The 21,737-nt window shown below is 40.8% G+C and overlaps 1 protein-coding gene across 1 annotated transcript in view; it reads right to left on the bottom strand.

Moving 5' to 3' along the window:
- Positions 1-21,423, bottom strand: part of kiaa1217 (KIAA1217 ortholog) — a gene marked incomplete at its 5' end in the record, with an annotated part of 103,451 nt that extends 82,028 nt beyond the window's left edge. Inside the window, one exon of the mRNA XM_084566257.1 lies at positions 21,019-21,423. Within this exon, the coding sequence (XP_084422383.1) occupies positions 21,019-21,094 (76 nt within the window). The remainder of the gene's footprint in view (positions 1-21,018) is intronic.
- Between the last annotated feature and the right edge of the window lie 314 nt (positions 21,424-21,737).

The raw sequence follows: 21,737 nt of genomic DNA, 5'->3' as shown, positions 1-21,737 counted from the left end.
TTGCATGCAAAATTGACATGTGATATAACGCACAGGGACACCATTGCGTGCTTGCCGACTACACACCAGAAAATGGATTACAGTGAGCAAAAGGATCAGCTGTGACCAGGCAACATGTTATAAAAGAGCAACAATCCACATGGACTGGGCTGCGAGCTTAGTTTGACAGAACTTGTTCTGTGCCACTCAGATATCATAAAACGGAGAAATCCCAATACAGAAAAAGTCAAATGTGCCCATTTGTATCCACTGTTCTGTTTGGAAGTACACAACTGCATGACACGATTAAAGGAGAAGACACAGGGATGTACAAGTAAAGAAAAAACTGAAACACTCACACACATGTGCTATCGACAACTCGATCAATTCCTCCATGCAAAGCTGCACTCTCTCCACACAACGATTGCCTTTTACACTACTAAGCCCTCTGAACACGATGACAGCCCTCACTGATCATATAGATATGAAATATTAATCATATTGCCACGTATCTGTATGGATTTAGATAAAGAGCAAAGCAGATTGACCTACATACTTTCCAAATGAACAGTTCGCCGACAAAACTCGAGGGCTAAGAACCTCACGGGAACCGCGGCATGTCTGATGGATTTTCAAAAGAGGGAAAAAAGTGAAGGAGCAGAGACATTACCATAAGATTAAATATTGGAATTGTGTCAGATTATATTTTGTGCGTCACCCGTTTGGCTGAGTTTTACTATGTTTACAAAATCGTAGCGCTGGGGATTACGTCAAACCTAAAACGCGGGTTACGGTGATAAAACACAGGCTCCATATAGGTTCCACTTTGTGAGTGGATGGTAACTCTCTCATACTATGGTTATAGCTATTTGTGTGTCTGTGTCTGTGTACATGCTGGGAGTAAATGAAAGCCCTCTGTGTGGACTGGATGCCTCCCAGGCTTTTAGCCAGCTCTGACTGTACAGTAGACAAGCAAAGGGAGCTTGGTTCAAAGACTTTAAATAACATAGTATTTAGGGATGGATGTAATTTGAGTTTCCTAATTAAGCCTGTGATTTTGTGCAGATCATAGAGTCTGTCTCTGTATCAAATACCGATCTCAGCGTACTATCCAGGCACCAGTGTGAATATCAAACACAAGCACTTCAAAAACAAAACTTGTGACTATCTGATGAGTTGAAATTGGCTCTGACAATAAAGACCTGAAAGATATAACTGCCACCCACAGCTGGGCGAGCTCATGCCAACTACTGTTTCAAATTTAGGCAGGGAGTAGGCAGCCGGGGACTGAGAAGTTTAAGTTGTGGAACAGTGGGATGGGTGGTTATGGAAATACGATGGTGCAGAAAACCCCGCATATGTGTGTGTGTGTGTGTGAAGGAGGGGCTGTTTGACATATTTAAGAAGGGTAGCAGGCTCAGCAGGGTTGTCTGAGTGCCTCTGTGGTATTTCTCTAATTAACTAACTTTTCAGTCCGACGGTTATTATTAAACCCAGGGGCACAGGTTAGATAAGACGCAGTGCCCATTAACTAGCTCTAGCATGAGCTTGATGTTTGTGCAGAATCTGCCAACATTTATACAGTATCCCCATCCCTGAATAGTGCTTGTAGTCACTTGAAACTTAAAGGGACAATATATAGGTTGTTAAAAACATTTAGAAATGAACTACAATTATAAAAAGACAAAAAAATAACAGCCATGCATTACCTTAAAGACATCTAAGTATTACCTTGCAGAGATATCTACTTAGAATGGAAGCTAGTGAAGGCCTGTACTCTCCTGTAATACCATGTTTTACCACAAGATGTGAGTCTATTCTGTCTTCAGAAGTTCAAGAGGACAGTGAGAACCCTTGTTTTCTTCTATACCGTTTATAATTCTAACTTCTTCTCAATAAGAAGAATGAAGGATAGGTAGTCAGTTAAAGTGTAAAAGCAATGAAGCAAGCAACATTTGAGAAGCAGGATGGATAGGAAAACTGTCCAGCTAAAGTAGGTTTAAGGCCACTTTAAGGTCACTTTACACAATTAGTAGTGGCTTGTCCCTTACTCTGCTTCTACACTGGTTTAATGTACCTTATAAGTCAGAATTTTAACACAAATATGTGTACATCATATCACAGCACATCTTGATTAACGTGGCTTCAGTATCTGAGGGATATTTCACAGAAACAACAGCAACCGACATCTGGAGAAAGATACCACATATAGTATTTTACAAATTCCACCTTTAAAGAAAGCAACTGACTTGAAAAATGTATGGGCTCAAATAAGAGCAAATCCAATTTTGAGCTTGTAAAGTTTAAATTCAAAAGCTTGCAGTTGAACGTCAACTTTTATAATCCTGTTAAAGAAATCCAGATATTACTGTGTGTGTGTGTATGTGCATCTGGCCTCTGATTGGCCCGTTTGGATCTCCCCTGTGATTGGATTATCGTTATCAAATCATGTTTATGTGTTAAACTAGTCGACTAATCGATTTTACAGCTGTGCAATGACGCTTTAAGCAGGAAGTGGACTAGTCACTGATCATGGGACAATAACCACATGGACGCCTCCTAGATGACAGGTGAGGAGCCCAGTGAGTCATTGCAACAAACTAGCAGCGGTTCATCAAGTGTGTGGAAATACTTCACTTAAGATGAAGCCCATTCTACCGTGACATGCAGAGTATGTAAGTCAGTCTGTACTGTATTACACACTCGTCTGAAAAGGCAACACTAGCAGAGGAACGGTCCAAATCCTCTCAACGACAGTCAATTAACAACTTGACCCGAGGTAACAGAGAGAATGAAATCAACAATCTGCTGGTGAATTTCATTGTCTAAAATTATTAGACTTTTAGCTGCTATACATGGAAAAGGCTTCGGAGATATACTGACTACATTATACTATCTTATAACACGCTATGAAGTACTGCTATTGATGGCGTCGATTTATATAGGCCAAACATATCTGCAGCACACAGTTTATGTTCAGTTCTGCAAGAGTCGCATATTAGAAGTGTCAAACTGACAGTGTTTGTGTTGTTGACGTGGGCTCAATAACCTTGCACAAAAGCCTCCGTAGCTTCTTTTGTGTGAGACGCTACAATATGTATCCGGGTCAAGAATATAGATTTCATTGTTGCAAAGCATTACTTTCTACTGTGTCTTTATGTGTGAAATCATCGACTAGTCGACGTCGACTCGACTTTCACCACATATGAGTCGACTTCAAAAAATCCGAAGTCGTTCAACCCCCACTAAAGACTTTTTTTTTTGGCTCCACCAACTTTTTAGATAAAGTTCCTTGGTCTTTAACAACAAAATTTCAAGCGGCTTTGTGTTGGGAATGATGTATGGAGGACCAAAACTGTCAAAATAAATCATTAAATACTTTTACTAAATAAATGGTGGTATTAATTATTTGTGAAATGACTTTGTATTGATTCCCTTTGTATTCCCCTGTTTATTCCAAACTCATTTAATTATTATTTTTTCCTGCAAACACATTTCATTCTTGTCATACGGTGCATTTAATGGCATAATTGTATTTATGTGCAGCGTCATTTATTTGTTGCTTTATCTATCTTTGATTATAACAGTTTATGTCCTCCATAGTATACAGCGGGTTCATCTGAACTGATATTCAGAGTTGTGGGCTATTAGTACATATCTGTGGACATACTGCACCCATTGTTGATATAAAAATAGCAGCTTTAACTCACCGGTGACTGACATGCAGAAGTGTAAACATGTAGGCCACGTAGGCTGGAGGTGGACAGGGGGTTGTGGGATTTGGGAGGTAATTGAGGGAGGGGGGGATGGGTGCCCTGCGTACCTCTCTGCAGAGGATTAAGGTTGAGTATGTTTTCCAAGCCCTTGGGGGTTGGTTGTTTCTTTTCCTACATTCCATCTCAGAGCTCCCTCCCAACCATATCATGACTCACTACTGACTGTAACATTCACTCAATATCAGATGCTGAATCGGTTACCGAAGGCAACAACAACGCACACATTGAGCATCGGGCAAAAAACTTCTGCAGCAAGGTGGGGTGCAAACAAATGCAGGTTCGAGACCCTCAACTCTCCTTCTCCCTTTCCTGTTATCATTCATGATGAATTACACAGAAATACTATCAAATACATTTTTAAAAAAACCTGCATCTTATTGGAAATTCCTGCATCATCTAGAATGAATTAAGTTGATCCGACCAAGAAAAGCCAATCACTTGGAGGCAAACTTGGTCAAACTCTGTAAAACTCAAATGTTCTGCAGAATAACAATTTCTTACCCGAGCAAACAATCAATATTTCATCAGAGGCTTTTTAGTAGTTCACAGACTCATGAAATGAACATTTGAATCAGAACCCCCATCTGGAACACATACTGTATCTTAAATCGGTCAACGGCATCAACAAATCTCCTCTGTTGTTTCAGCTGTTGACTGCTCCCGAGTCCCAGATGAAGAAAAGGGAGTCATAGGCAGAAAATAAGGCCATGAGCTGAGGAGACTCCCTGACAGGCAGGACCAATTAGTCTTAACACTCAGCTGCTCCAAGGGGAAAGCCACGTAACATGTCACATTATCTGCCGCATCAAGTCAGTAAATGCAGTACTGATTGTTGCACGAGTGACTGTCACTCATTTAACAAGTCAACTGAGACAACTGCCCAGTCAGGAGAAGTGCTGTCTGGAGCATTATCATCAGCTGTCGCTTGAACAAGAAAGATTGATCGAGGTGAGTTTACATTACTGTCGTCTCGCTTGCGCCCTAATTAAATGGGACTTTATGGCTGGGTGTTTTAAAGCTGACATCAATACATTATAAAGTCTCCTGGGTAATAAAACATAAAGGACACCGTTTTTAGATTCAATGCAACATTTGCTGCAAGCAAGCGTTTTTGATGTTTGATTTCCCACGTTTGTTCATCTTGCCATGCTATGGGGATCAGCTTGTAACAACATGACGCTCTCAAGTTCAACATCTGACAGCTGAACTGCCAAAAAGCATTACAATGAGGGCCATGTTGTTGAAAATTCAAATCCAGAAGGCAGCAAGATGTTTAGAAATGTATAATCTGTGTGTGTCTGTGTGGGTGTGTGTTTGTGTGTGGATGCATTTTTTTGCAGAAACTCACACTTCTGAAAACAAAAGAATTAATACTTTCCTTTCAATGTCACTGAAATCTTTCCAATTTTTGAAATACTATGGTAGCAAAAAGATGAACAAACATGACGGAAAACCTAGACTTCTCGGCAGACAGAATGAACACAGATGGCAGTTTTTTCCATGGAAGACGTACATTTCCATTCTTCCATCAAGATACTGTCAAATCCTACATGTTAGAGCAACATCGGACACATCAGTATTGAGACTTTCAAGCAGCTGACACAGTTTATAAAGTGACTAAGGAAATAAATGCGAGGGATCAGCAGAAAATGAATGTGATTAATTGTCTGAATCTGTTAGGATCTCCTATAAAGTGACAACCTTTCTTAACAATAAGCCATGAAAGGATTATTGTAGCCGAAATGTGTACCTCAGATGTTCCTGCATGAATCAAACGTGCAGACGTAATACAACAGAACAGAGCAAAGGAGAGTCAATAATGCAGCTTTAAGTGAGACTGCGGTCCTGTGTCATGATGAATTCCTCCTCCTTATGTCCCGTCTCTGGGGCCCCCCTGTGGCCTTATGAGTCACTCATGCTCTTCACCCTCGGCAGGCACCAACATGTGAGCAGTCACATGCTTTTAAAATAAAATAAAAAAAACCCACACACATTTTGGAAACGTCTAAACATATATTTTCATCCATTTACCCCAGAGGCAGCGGCTACGCATTACACTCACAGCCTCGTCCTATCCTTTACGCCTCAGCATTTTAGTGGGGTTTAGCTTCTTATCTGGACAGCCTGTCAAGTGTGTTATTGGAGGCCAACCGAATGCTTCTGCCCGAAGTGCATAAAGAGGATACGAGGAGAGACAAACTACCTCTACATTCAGACTGATGTAAATAAAAGGCTTCTCCATTCTCTTTATGGCTTATTGATTTTTAGTTCAATGGCTGGCTGCAGACGGAGGCAGAGAAAGAGGAAGGGAGAGATAGAGAGAGAGAAAGAAAGAAAAAAGAAAGAAAGACGAAGAGGAGTAGTTATCCAGAAACAGCAGCATCTTGGTGAGAACAATGATAGTGCACACTAATAGCACTTTAAACTACAAAGCACACAAGAAAAAAAACAAGAGGAAGTGAGAAACACACAAACTTAAAAGTTATCAAAGTGAAATCAGAGCCTTTATGAGAGAGAAACAATCCAATTATATTGTCAACATCTTTACAGTAATTACACTTTTTGGCTCAAGTCAAGTAACCAAAAACAGTGTAAATGTGCCCAGAAAAAAAGTTGAAAAGTCGCTGTGAGATGTGCTTAATTTATTCTCATGTTGTGAGAACTATATTCTAGTGTTACAGTGAAGGAATTAGAGGCGGGTGAGGTTTCCACAGTCAACTGTGAGGTGTTTTTGATTCAGCAGTCAAAGCTGCATTTGGCACAAACACACAGCCAAAACATGCACAGCTATGTTCCAGAAACAGAAAAAAAGGTTAATATATTCAAATAAATTCTGAAGTCTTTCCATGCACGCGGAGACAGTGGAATGTCTTCAAGATGAGGTATCTAAAAGTCTGTCAAATTATCTCCCCGCTGCTCCTCGCTCGCACAGCTAAATTAGACGCGAATGCAAAAACGTGCGAGAACACAACCAAGCAGGCACACACATCCTAACCATGAGGACCTGTTGGATCTTGTTGTTAGCATCGTGTAAACAGCGTGAAGAGCTAAAGGAGGCTTCTAGCGAATAATTTATATATGGAGGAGGAACGACTGTGTTTTCTCTGGAACAGCTGCAGCGTTTCTGCTTTTGTCTCTTTTAAAAAGGGGGTATATGGTCAAGCCTGCCTTCGGATGAACACTATAAATTCCAAATGGTGGAATGTGACTAAGTAGATTTACTCAAGTACTGTGCTTAAATACAGTCTTGTGGTCCTTGACCTTTACACACAATTTCTGCTCCTATAAATACACATTTGGAGGAAAATACTTCAAATACTACATCTATTTCAATACTCTAGTTTTGACAGCGAAAGTGAAGAGAGACAGGAAATACTGAGGTAACAGAGAAGGTATGAGACAGTGCAAATGGCACACACATGTGAGCTACCATATTATGAATATAAAATAAAACCAAATCCCAGCATACAGTAATTAAAATGATTACAAAGCACAACAGTGAATGAATTAATAATTGCAGAATTCAGTTCTATAATTTGTAATAATCTGATGTAAATCACCCCATTTTATGATTAAAGACACTAGGTGGTTACACCATGCACAATTTATTGGAAATACTAAATGACGACACATGTACAAAGTCATAACTAAAAGACTTGAAGCTAAAAGTTCAAATGTGTAAACTACGCCATCTTTCTGAATTTATTGTTTCTTTGTCACATTTACTTAGTTTTCTTGTTTTACTGAGAAGAGAACTTCATTTAAGAAAAATATAGTTAAGAACGCTCCATCCTGTGTGAAATATACTGATCAAAAATCACTCGCCGAATTATATGAGGCTTCAAGTAGTCAAGCATAAATTCCTGCACAGTTACTCTGGAGGTTTCTCAACCTGAAGTAAGTAATGTTTTATGCTGATGACTCCCTCTCCGCCATCGCAGCTGTAGAGTAGCTAAATTTATGCTCACAAGGCCTATCTCTTTTGTGACCTTTCACATGTGAAAATGTCACTCGTCTAAGCGCTCCCTGGGGGTGGGGGGCATGCATGTGTGCATGACGCTGCGGTAAACATGCACGCCAAGAAAGTAGATTTTCATTAGAGGTTTTCATGGCGTGAGTCTCTAAATCAAGTTGACGGCTTTCAAATGGACAATTATCAGCCCCATAATTTTGCATACTTTCACTGGTGAATATCATTTCACTCAACATCAGAAATGCATCAGTCTTTTAAATTATATCACAAGTTGTAAATCAGACCGAGGTGAATTATGTGGAACACATCGTGGGAATTTTATAGAGGGGAAAATCTATAACTCAAGAGAGACTCTTGTATAAAACATAGATTTATTTAAAGTATGACCTCATCATTTATGAATTTAGTTTCACCATTTAACAAGGTCTATTAAAATCAGTAATTCACTTCAATGCTCAGTTTAATCCCAGAATCTTTATAACCTATGTCTGCAGAGGCAAGACGGATTAGTCTAGCCAGCAGCACAAAGATCTCTACAGACCTTCGCTGACATTTAATTTCTTTCATTCCTTGTTTAGCATCCTGCCCTCTTCCCCTGCAACAGCAGGAGATCTGGCCAAGTGCTTGGATGGAAGGTGAATGCCTTTTCAAACTCTAAGTTATGCATTTAAAACAAGTGACAGTGACCATGTAGTCAAGAGACCTCAGTGGCTTGGAGTGAGAGGGTCGTGGTGCGTCCCTCGCGGGTGGCACTAAACAGACCACTGTAGACCGCTTTTCAGGCGACGAATCAGGGAACAAGTTGGTCCAAGAGATCTTTCTGATTGGCTGTTCAGTTTAACAAATCAGTGCAAGAGAAGTGATAAAAGTAAACAAAGTAATGACATTCAAAGAGGACAAAGAAGGCTCTTCTCAATTTGCTTCATCTCATCTGACCAATAGATAGATAGATAGATAGATAGATAGATAGGTTTTATTTGTCACATGCACAGTTATACATAGTACAATGCACAGTGAAATGTATTGTTGTACCTGCAGCCAGTAGTAAAAAAAATACTACAGTAAACAGTAGTTTGCACACAAGGTAAGCAATATAAGTTTAATGTACACCAAGAGAAATAAAATAAAAATATAGACTGTAAGACTCAAGTGTAAACTTAGAGGGGGGGTAGTTGTATATGTACATAAATTTACAGTAAATACCATATAAACATAATCTAAAAATGACTACTGACACCTACCAGTATGAGAGTCATTTGAATACATTTTGGCTTTCTTGATGTGTCACATCACAAGAAAACGGATGTACGGCCATACAGATATACAGATGTATCAATAGACAACCTACTGTCGCCAGCGTCAGTGTTCTTAAGTATTAAACGTCTGGAGTAAAATCATGTCTTTGGATTTTCTGCACCTCGAAGTCTTGATACAGAACAGAATAAACTAATTTTAGACAATTTGCTGAACCAACTGTAGTGAAGATCCACAGATATTTGTAGAAATGTGTGTTGGAAGACAACGAGGGTTGGAGTTCAAGGAAAATGATAGATAATGAGGGTTTACGGTTCAATGAGTGTGGGTGCAGCTCCCAAAAGTTTCTGTAGCGAACACGCAACTGTGAGGAAAAAACAACACGCGAACTGCAGTGACAGCAAACACCAGCATCCATGTCACAACACGACAGGAAGTCCTCCAACGGAGGCACACATGCACGGCTATACACAAAAAACACACAAGGCTCCAGTCAGCAGCAGAGATCTGCTGAACCAACAGCATGGACTGAGCTCGGGCAAAGGCAGGACAGAGATAAACATCTGATGCAGAGAGACAGAAAAGTGGTGAAGATACAAAGAAGGGCACATTAGGGGATTAAATGTGAAGTTTGGGATAGGTTTATAGGGCTGAGGATGTAAAACTGAATGGAGGACGGACAAGAGGGGCTGGACCAGTCATGTGAGATATAGAGGGTCCGGTCTGAAGACACAAGATACAGATTCTTTGGCTTCACTTCTCGTCATAATGCTACGGCTGAAATGCTACATGAATAATGGCTTCTGAGCTTTATGGCTTTCTTCTATGGCCATAATCGGAATTAACAGTCCGGTCACTGAGCTAGAAATAGCCTTGACTTGAGGCTAATAGTAATAAACTGCATAAGAAATAGCTCCAGGAGATTGGTGACAGCCCAGGCAATGGGAAACTGTACTTTAGGATGAGTGTTGTCTCATGCTCCAACATGTGGCATTTATCTACTAAATTGTAGACCCAGTTTGAGACAAAGACAGGGTCTCTAAGTGTCATTTTGAAGTGAACTCCTTCACAACCAACAAGAGTAAAAGGTCTCACTTGACAGAAGTCACTCATGTCCTCCAAGACCCTGCTACAACTTCCGTATGTTCTAAAGGGCAATGACACTACAGTGAGTCTTTGTTTCTCAGAGTTAATTCATCAAATGTGTCTTTTCAACAGGAAAAGCAAGTAAGCGGAGCACTGGCACACATGTTTTAGATTGCCCTTCGCTTTAAGAACCTGGGCCAAAGGTTAGTTAGGACCCACTGCTTGTCTGACATCTGCCCTGACCCTCTGTCTGGTACAGGCTTGTGTACACACATGTTTCAGTGTTAGTATCCAGTCAAGACTGAGTTGGACCCCCTTTGGGTGTGCTTCCTGTGCTGTGTCGCACTCGGGTCTTTCTAACCACACCTCCGGCTACGCCAAGGTGCTGATGAAAGGACTTCAGAGGGATGATTCATCTGGGCCAAGGCCTCCTTAATGAAATGATGAACTCACTCTGAGACGGAGAGACGCTGTGCGTGCCGGAGAGGCTGATTAAAGAAAGAGGGGAAGCAAGGCGAGAGGGAGAAATGTATGGAGGGGATGAGAAGAAGAGGGGGGAAATCCTCCTCTCCTGAGGTACTACTGGTTCTTCAATATCTGCTGCTGCAGTGCTCCAAGTGGAAGACGGGGGGGGGGGGGGGGGGGGACTTTGGCCAAAAACCCCAGAGTCTGATCCTCATTAAGAAGCACAAAGAACATCAAAGAGTAACCCCAAACCTCTATCAGTCAGGAGCACCCACAATCCCCATGATATTAAAACTCCTGGGCGCCATTCAGTGTCAAGTTCTGAGGCAGGAGCTGGGGCTCTGTGACTCAAGATTTGAGGGACTTTGAGGTCTTGAAGGTCATTTGAAAGTTTGAACTAACTTTTCCTCATCTCAGTGACTGCCCACTCTTAAAAGTAGCAGACAGTGATAACAAGCAGCTGTGGGGTCATAATGGTAACTAGCAGCTGTGAGCACACCGTAAAACACTTTGTTGTACTGTAAAACTGCTTTAACTTGATGAGCTGATAAAAGTAATTTGGTTTTAATCTGTTTCGTCATATATGTTCGGAACAGCATTGCTTTATGGTAACATTTATACTCTCACTTTGAAACGACCAGTTTTTCATATACCACATAATCCTCACAGTTTTTACAGCGCAGTTAATACCTGTTGTCATCAATTGTTAGAACAAATGTAAAGGTAAACTCTGTGTTACTCTTAGTGACTCAGAAATAACACAGAGTATCTGAAGAAAGCAGAACTGCCATGAAGATAACCATAAAACAAGGCACACTGGGTAATAAGCGACACTAATAAAGCTTCCCATAAACACAGTTTGAGATTAAGTGGATATTTTGAGACATGTCATATCATTACTTAAGTTGACAACATGTATATACATATATATAAAGTTAAAGTGTTAATCCATGTCAACTGGATATTGCAATCACACTAAAATAATATACTCTTATAAATTATGAAGTTATTGAGGCAAACATGGTAGCAAACTGTTGCATACACACAATATTTTTTTTCTCCCTTTCATAATGAAAATATTGATCAGTGCAGCTTTAAGATAAAGCATCACTAAAAATTATTATTAATAGTCAGTGTCCTCTGACTTACATAAAAACTGAGTTGGGCAGTAGGATAAAACAAACATACAACAGAAACAGATGCCTTACAGATGCCTTCTTTTCTCAAGAAATGTATGTAAGAACAAAGAGAAGTGCGCAACACTTGGTTACATTTTAAAAACGCTGAGTAATCCATTCAGGTGGTCCAAAAAGTACAGATAGGCTGACTCACATCCTAACAACACAGACTGAGTGAACTACTCTATCACTGACACAGCAGGGATCAAACACACCAACAAAGTTTCTTCTGTCAGTGCTGGGACATGAAGCCAAAGAAGAAGGTTTGAAATCCCCATAAGCCTAAGTGGTTAGTCCATTCACACACATCCCAAGCCTGATTTAATCCTACTTAATAAACTGTGTCATCAAAAGTATCATCAGGCTATTGTTTAATGCATTGTGCTCAAATATTATGGGTAGCATATGAACTATAAATGAGAGGAGAAGATTATTAAAAGATTTCAGAGATTATACAGTATAGCGTCTGGAGGTTGGGAGCAACAGAGTATTATTTATTTAAGCTGACTAACAGAGTGATTGAATCGGAGAAGCAGAGAGTAAAGGGCTTTGCTAACCTTGCCAAAAGGTCTGATGATTGCCGCCCCCCTCTTTAGACTCCCAGCCACTGCCATTAAATCTCTTACACAACCGCTGGCCTTTGCAGCGGCTCCCGACAGCCAAGTCCGCATCGCCACGGCGTTCAGCTTCGCATGCGATAACAGAGTAGCTGTACATCATATTTGATTGTTAGACATCAGAGTCTTTTGTCTGCTGAAGCAGCTTGGGAACTACATCGTCACAGTTATCAATTAGGATAAAGAATAAACTCCATTATGATTTGTAACAATTCTGAAAAGGAAATTAGATAGAACCAAATTTTGGTATAAGTACCTTATTCATTTTTCATTCCGAGAAGCTTGACCAAACATAGAGAATGGGTAGGTTTAAATGTGGTTGGTGGTTCAATATAAAAGAAGGGCCCTAATTAAAGAAAAATCCTTTGTCTTCAGATTAGTGTTGGGATCAAAGGATCAGCAGCCATTTGCTGATGCCAGCACCACACTTATTGGCATGCTGGTATTTCATAGACTTTCCAGGGAGTAAAGTGGATTAGCCTAACGTGACCTGAAAAATCACAGGAAGTGAAAGGAAGCCAAACAAAATTACACTATATTCATTTCCTCATTCTCACATAGGGAATGTTGCTGATAACGTTTTATAAAAAATGCTTGCTGATAAAGCAATAGGTTGCCGGCTATCCTGCCAATCATTATATTCTCTTATTAAAAAAGGAAAATAGAATGAAAATAGAAGTTGCGACCAGCCGGAAGGCATAATTGGCTGCAGTTGAAGGTGTTTTTCCATCAGTTCTAGAAAGAAAAGTAGCTGCTAAAGTGTGCTAAAGGGTCATCACAGGACTTCTCAGCACTTTCTAGATGTATGTTTTCCTCCCACAGCCCCTTGTCGCGACCGCACCCAATCAGTGGCGTCCCATCCACTTATAAACACCCACTCGTATCCTCGCGCTAAACCGCCCATTTATCACACTGACAGGAGCGGCTTGTGGTTATTGACTGGGAGTGGATTCTTTTCCCATCCACAAGCTAAGTTATCAAATTAGATGCTGAAGCAAAATGTTTGGAATGTTAAATGAGTGGTGTCAGATGGCTTGTTTTTAGCTAACTGAGCATTAATTACATGTCATCAGGAGGGGCTTATCAAATACAGTATTTCCGAGGAGTTGTTTTCAGACTTGTTTCTCTTCGACCTCTATCAGTTCTATTAAAATCTCTGTCTTAGGTGTCTTCATTTGCAAGGATTGTATATCTTGTCAGCATATACTTTCTACAAAATACTATTGGATGTCAAACATGATTAATTAACACGACACATCAAACACATCCAGACAGCTGCTCCAGGGGTTATACACATTATACACAACTTAAAGATCATCTCAGTCCTGGTTGATTTGGCAACAACAAATGTGGTTTAATTCCACAAGTCGTGGAAATCTTGTCCTGCAGCTGTTCATCTAACAGCTCACTGTGGCTGCTCCTTCTTATTCTAATATTTCAACTATACTTTAGCCAAAAAATACAAAACGAGGACTATTGCCTCGTTCGGTAAATGTATTTTTGATGAACAGTAGCTGTAACTGTTAATCTCACAGACATAATGCAGTGTATTTCTTGTGATTACATCATAAATAAAGTCAACTTTGGGTTTTGCCAGTTAAATGTTTTTAATATGAAGCTGCGGCTATAAAAAATGTTCAGACTGCATTAGCAGCAAACTCTGATACCATCAGCTGCCCGTCTGATGATAATTCTGCATTCAGCACTCATATCCAGATATCTGTTTAGAGAGATATAGAGATAACATTAGCAATAACTTACTGCAGCATTTTTTTTCCATGAATGTCGGCACAGACTCCCGGTTTGTAATGATGAAAATATTTACAGCAAACACTGTAATACTACAAAGCCATATGCTTTAGTTTGTTTGGCAATAGGCGGCGACTTAACAGAGATTTATTTAAATGAAAATGTAATGAATTTGTCATTTTGGATATATTTGTTCAGTTTCACACTGAAAGCCTGATTGCATTTGGAATATGGACTGTATAAGAAGATGGATAAAATCTCTGTGACGTCACCCTTAAGTTTCCTGAAGGACTGTTTCAAGCTCAACATGGTGACTCTGGCTGCGATCATGGCTGTGCCTGACTTCACCTACCTCCCAACTAATCAAAAGGTGAAGCTGAGGCGGGCAAGTGACACCTCGGTAGACAGCTAGCTGCTTCTGAAGGCACCCACCTGCCACATGAAGTGGCAACGTACTTAATTATGCATTTAAGCCTTAATATATTTTAAAGTGAGCTCTATAAAGACTCACCCAACACACAGAGGGACTATACAGACTAAATCTGTTTTTGTACCAGCCTGTAAACATATTTATTTCCGCTGTAAAGTTGTGCATTTTAACATAGCCTGCCCCAAGTGGCCAGTAAAGGAACTGCTTTTTACAACATTTATACTTTGGCTTGTTGGCTTGTGGCTAGTTGATTTTACTGGCTGGTTCCCTTAGTTTCCAGTTTTTTGTTAAGCTATGCTAACCAGCTCTTGGCTGCAGCTTCAAATATATTTTTGACAAAATAATAAAGTTACTTCAAGAAAGTGAAATGTGTACAAGTCTTTTAAAGAACCAGGCTGCTCCGTCTTTCACTGAAACAACAACGAGGACTGCAGATGCCGAACTTCTTTTGTCCAAGTGTGTGTGTGTGTGTGTCTAGGCTGACCTCTAGTGACCCAGATCTTTTGATTGATTTGCAGTCATTAAAATCACAGTTGGTGAAAAGACTCAATGTCGTCAGCATGAAGTTTAAAGATCAGCCTAAGATAAGCCTAATTATCAGAAACCACCTAATCTCCCACCCACCCACACACACACGCACAAGCACACAAGCACACACATTTGTACATACAGACACACGCTTAATACGAAGGGCCCAGTCTTATAAACACTGCCTCATTTTCTCCCCCACATACCTATGTGATATTTTCCTTTGAACATGACCTCGCTGCAACATCAAAGGAGAGACTATTTGACTTCTCACTCATCTGTGTCCAAATCAATTTTTCTTCCCGTTGCTCCTTTTAAAAAAAAAAAAACGCCATCAGGCCTGGTATCATGCATCATTAGTGCTTGGAGAGAGCATGCAGAGAATGTTATTAAATCCTGCATCCCAGCAGCACAGAAATACAACCAGACTGTCTCTAATCACCAATAAAGAAGAGCAGATATTTCAAAAGCACTGCTCAGGGTGGATGAATGACAACTGTGTGGAGAGCTGTGGTTCCCGTTGGGAGTCATCATTTTAACTGTGTACATTCCCATCTGTGTGTTATCAGGCCTTAGATCCTTCCAGACTTAAGACGACTATAAAAAAGATAGACGTGTTTGTTTACTCCTCAGCTGATTCCACAGGCGACACAAGAGCAGTGGTGGGAATGACAATGCTGAGGAGGCTACAGGCACTCGTCTGCAGCAGCCAAAAAGGATCTTTGAGTGCCTCGCGCTGAGAGGTCCATGTGTCACTTGTTGCTGATGCGCCGCTTGTTATCTCCCCATTTCTCATGTCTGAGGCGGTGAAAATCTGCACTGACATCCTGCACGATGTTCTACCGCTTTATTTGAGAAAATACTCCATCATCCGCTTCAGGAAGGAACTCCTGAAGGGGAATCAATTATAAAAAGATTATAAAAAAAGAGGCAAAACATCTGGTTCCTCTCCGTATAGCACCAACATCCCGCTGCTGGAGAGAGAGAGAAGTCAGGAGACGATGGATAATTCATAAGCCGTGCAAAGTTTCATGATGCACAGCCACTCAGTGAGACAGAGATGGTGACTCACCCAGGAGTAGTCCTAGCCACAAGTCATCATCTACTGTACAATAACTTGCAGTGTCCCAGTGACTGTAAAGCTACCTGTCTTTTCACAATAACATCTTCCTTTGACTTCATTTCTTCAGACTGACCTTTATGTTAACCCTCCTTACTCACAAACACTTGATGATGGAACAAAATGTCACAAGGCTAGAAGTAGGATGCAATGTTTGTTTTAAGAATAGGTCAAAGAGAAGCTTTCACTTTCTTTTGTATGTGTGTGTGCGTTACATTAGAGCTGGATGTAGTGAACAGCATGGATGGAAAGACATGAAAAGGTCAGCAGAAAATGGATGAAATGTTAGATTGCTGGAGATCAAACGACCCTGAAAGATATTTTGATATGTCAATTACACTTAAAATATATTAGCAGCTAAATCTTTTGCACGCAGATTGATAATATCATGGCAACAAAAAACTAAGTGGATATTAAGTCAAGGTTACCGCCTTGTATCTGAGAGAGACATCCCTGGTTAAAGCTGGAAAAACAACAGCTTAATACTCTTGAGCAGAGAAGGCCATGGCAAACCCTTAAATCTGTGTGCTTTACACTCTCAGGGAACTTAAGAGCCCTTAAGAGACATGCTTTTAATCCACAGCTGTTTAAAATCTCAGGGGCTTGGCTATTTCCAGGGGGATCATTTCAAGTGGCTATCAAATGTGATCAGCCTACGAGACACGGCATTTCACACCTAACCCGAGTCAACAGCGACTCACTAAAAAAAAATTAAAAATACATTAATAGTTGCAAGTTAACTATGTATAGAAACGTGTCTCAGGGAATTAAAGCCACGCTTCATCCTCACCTTCACGTCTATTTGATTCGTTTTCACAGAGAATTATAAACTGCAGAGACAGCCTCATCCCCCCACTCTGGTTTCTAAAGCCTGACGCTGGCACAGACACCATCTGCATTCCTGAGCTGGTAAAGAAGCACATTCTGTGATTATCATTCCAAAGCAACATTTGCCATATTCCCCTGGCAATGGCGCAGGGACCGAGCGTACGATAACATGTGGTCATGTTTACCGTTTGTCCTGGACATCATGAGTGAAACAATGATAAGGGACTACAACAAAATAGTTTTAACAAGAGCAAAGATACCAAAGTTAGTTAGTGGCCAACCTTGGTGTTAGTCAGCTAATGGTGTCGGGAGCCCATCAGTGCTGAAGAAAACCTATTTTGTTACGGTGACGTACTTAAAGCAAGATCAGACACGGCATTGGCTGCACTGTAACTTTCCACACATTCGAGCTACATCAAACAATGGGATTCAGTGCTGAACCTGAGCAGCTGTTGTTGGTATATCATCATGCATGCAATGACCTTCGTTACTGCAGTGACGGGTACTGGTGGATAAACAGGCACAACTGACTTGAGTTGATGCAGAACGTCTTACAACAACATTGGCTAACTGAACTTTTATGTAAACCATGTGAAGATCAAACTGGTGATAGAGTTCAGTGTTAAAGTGCTGCTCCACCCTGGCTTCACAAAAATAGCTGGCAGAGTTGTGGGAGCAAAGAAGTCAAACTCCTCATTCAGCCACCCCATCACGACTGCGTATTTTTCTCCAGAAACTGTTGATACAATCTTCAAAAATTTAACTGGAAACCTGATATGATGGACAACACGGTTCAGAGTGCAGCTGTCCGGGATGGAAAGCAGCTTAATGAAAGACGTATCACTGTTTTCACATTGAATGAGCAGCTCCACACTGGGCCATTGTCAAAGACGCAGTAGTGGAGGAAGTACCCAGATCCTACTATTAACAGAAAAACACAGTAAAAGACTTAAAATAAAAGTGTTGGTTTTGGTCCCTCTGGCTGATATATTCTATATAACATCATTGGAATAACAAGTAATTAATACAGAAACATCTTTGTGTAAACAGTTGTTAGAGCTGGAGCGACTTCAAACTAATTTATTTACATTTTATGTACAGTGACAGCAGATAAATCTAAGATGCGTGATGATTAATGGGAGAGCAAAGAAGAAAAGTTCTCATGCACAAATCTGTTTTCAGTTTTAAAAACTTTTTCTTTTAGTATTTCAGCAATTTATTTTAATTGAGATAATGGGTGATTTGAGCATTTATTGAAATTAAAACATGTGAGAAGCTTACGGGGAAAAATCCTAATTTAACAACTCATCTGAAGCGCGTACTTCACTTCACACCTTTAACTCTGTGCTGTATTTGAAATGATCATTACATCACCAATTGCGCAAAATCTTCATCTTAAAAGTAACTAAATCTGTCAAATGTTTGAAGTGGAGTAGAAACTATTCTCTACGATCTCTGCAAGTTTCAGTGTGCACTTTTAGACCAAACAGATGTGGCGACTGTCTGAGGGTAACTACACATTAGGGAGCTCCCCCTAAAAACTAAGAAGGCTGAGGCGGAATAATAGCCGGTTTTGTATTGCGTCACTTCTGTGCACACACACAGCAACATACGCCGTCGGACACTGTGAGCCCAGTTCTCCGTGCTTTGTTCCATTTTAAGGTTAAAAGCTGCTGATTGAACATCTAACACTATCAGTGTTTACACTTTATTTTTAATGGCTGTTCCCGGAGCTGCATTCATGTGTTCAACCAATCAATGTACACTTGGGTCACTCATGGTTCCTCTTGTGCTGGGAAACTACCCACCCTGAAGTAGGAGCTACAAAAAGATCCTAAAAACAGAGTTCACACGGCTATAATACTGAGGATGATTTCCAAAAGTTTGAAAAACAATGAAAAAGTTTTTTGTGACTCAAAAGCGCCTAATGATGAGACCTGGGGGAGGACTTTGCTGGGAATGTGTGACAAAGAGCTGAAAAATCCTTGAAACAGCATACTAAGAACAGCAGTCGTTTTCAATTCCGGCAGTGCAAACACACAAACATACAAGGTATTTTCTCCAACTGTTGGGAACTATAAGAAAAGTTCCTGCTGCCAAAAGGAGTCTAATGGTAAGACCCAAGAAAGAGTCTCTGAATAGTAGCATTGCTGAATAGTAAAGAAACAGTTTAAGTCTAAATAGAAAATGGAAACATGGCAAAAGATATAAGGAACAAAGCAGAAACGATCCATCTGCAGGTAATCCATACTACTCAAATGAACAAATAAATTACATTGTGGTTTGCAGATATCCCTCATACAACCATAATAACTACTGGCTAGCTATTTGACCTTGTCTTCAAGACCACATTACAAACTACTGCAGAAAAATCTGAAAACATGTCTGTCTGTTACCGTCATGTCTGTTAAAACAACTGAAGTACAAGAGTCAGCCTTTCACAAGTTTGTTCATAATTCCAGAGATGAGTAATTGACCAGGTATGACAGAACCGATGCTATTTAACATGCCTTCTCTCTTTTCTGCAATTCTCAAGTATTAATCTCGAAACTCTTTTTTTTTTTTTTGCTGCAGTTGACCATTGAAGCTAACTAATCAGGAAAGAGTACTCCAGATAAAAATGCAAACCTGCTGAATATAGACGGAGGGAATGTGTAGATCAGGAAGACGGAAAGAGAAGAGACAGAAACCCGACCCCACCGTCACCTGCTTCTGAGCAGCAGGAACAACGGATGGGCTGAGTCAGAAAATGTGGTCTGCTGCTGAAGCTGCTGTTGTGTCCTTCCACACATGCCCTGCATATAATCTGAACCTAACCTGCATGCAACATCAGCACTTCTCCACGTGCATCTTATAGACTTGCCATGACGAAATACACACAAGCGCGCACAAAAATCGTCCAAACTGACAGCGAGAGGCACAAATCATCACCACGTGCTGTCATAAGACCAGAGTGTGCTATACACGATGCACCCGTCTGGAGGTCTTTGCAGCAAACTGGCAATTTTCCATTGCGTCCTTGTTCACGTGCTCTGTCACTCAACCTGTCGCCATGGCGATGAGCTCAGTTTCTCTGTCTCTCATGCTGTAGTATACACACTGCAGCACACAGGCAGCTGCTGACACAACTCACGTGCACTCAGATCTTTAAACCATTCACTCGAGATCAAATCCCTGCATGTGACCTTATTCTATACAGTGCTGTACTTTGGAACTGTGGGGTGCAGCGAAGTGGCCACTAAATGCGCCTCAAGGTGAGCGTCACCTTTCCTAAAACTAGAGCATGGGAAGTGTTACACTCGCTGAGGTGACTTGAGGAGATAAAGTTAGCAGCAGCACGTAAAGGACAACTGTCCTTTCAGGATGGGGACTGAATGGGATCTCAACATTCATGCCCATGCAGGGTGGATCACAAGAGGGCACAATAATTAAAAAACGGGAGCAGATGGGACTTTCTCCTTTATTGTATTTTGACTCATACATCATTTGTGGACAGCTTAGGAGCAGTGGCAATCCTAGGTTCAAGGGGTGCCCAGACGAAGACAGGTGTGCTATCACCCAGAGATGTTGCTTTATTGTACTAGTTGAATAAACAAGTGTCTAAATCAAACTTAATGAATATAGGCAGTCCAAACTCTGCCAGAGGGTAGATATAAGAAGGGCCCTAATAACTGCATTGTAAGGCCTTCATAGGTGTAAGGAGGTTTTCAATTGCCGTTGCAAAATATGCCAAAATGTAGTCTTTGTTTTTTTTGTTTTTTTTATTATTTCAAGGGGTTAATTGCTTGGTTTCCTGACAGTTGGCCCCTGCTTAGGTGTCCCATCTACAGACATTTTGGCTGCAATAATGCACACATTAAAGTTAAAAGGAAAAACGTTTCTAGAGGGATTTGTTAAAGTAGTGAAACACACATTAAATGTGGCTAATTAGAACTTCACAAGCTTAAGTTTTTGCTTAGTTTCGCATATTGTTTAGTCTTATTCTGGTGAAATCAAGGTCAGCACAGAGTAAGCAGCTTAAAATAATTTCCTTACTGTGAATTTTGGGACTTCCTCGGAGGGGAACATCAGTCGGAGGAAGGTCCGCGAACTGCACCCGGTGTCCCGACATGTCCAGTAGGTTACCACCTCTCAGGTCAGAGTCACACGACCGCCGGCTCGGCTTCTTCTTCACCGGGTAAAAAGTATCCGGTAACTTCCGAGGACCGGGCGTCGAGGTTCGGTGCGTGGGAATCCTCCAGGAGCTCACAGTGGATGGGGAGCGTCTGTCAGTGACTTTCCCTCCTCTGCCTCTGACTGCGTGCCAGTACTGCGGTGTAGCAGCCCGCTAGGTCCACCCTCACCTGCCCTCTCTGTAGCCCACTTTACGGTCCGTACGGGAGCCGCTGGAGCACTGAGAGGAAGTACACCATCACTCCTACCGCATTAAAAAAAATAAAATACAAACTTTTTTTTTTTTCCTTACGCGCGACTGCAGCCTTACGTCATCACTGCAAATCTTTCAGGGAAAAAGATAATAAAGTTTAGCTGCGCAAATTCTGATGTTACGTGAACATAACCTAGCATGGGATCACATGATGTACATTTTCCACTCTCCTAAATCGGGAACCTGGAAGTTTTTTTTTTAACGAAGTCTAATAAATCATTTTTATTATAAACTTTCAAATAATTTCCACCATTATTCCGTCCCATAATCCCCAAATGTTCACGTTTGCCCCATCTTAATTTGAATTCAATGCAGCTATCGCGCCAGG

This window comes from Chelon labrosus (assembly GCF_963514085.1).
Source record: "Chelon labrosus genome assembly, chromosome: 18".
In the NCBI taxonomy this organism is placed as follows: domain Eukaryota; kingdom Metazoa; phylum Chordata; class Actinopteri; order Mugiliformes; family Mugilidae; genus Chelon; species Chelon labrosus.
The sequence above is the reverse complement of the archived record's forward strand: the minus strand, read 5'-3'. Positions and strand labels throughout refer to the sequence as shown.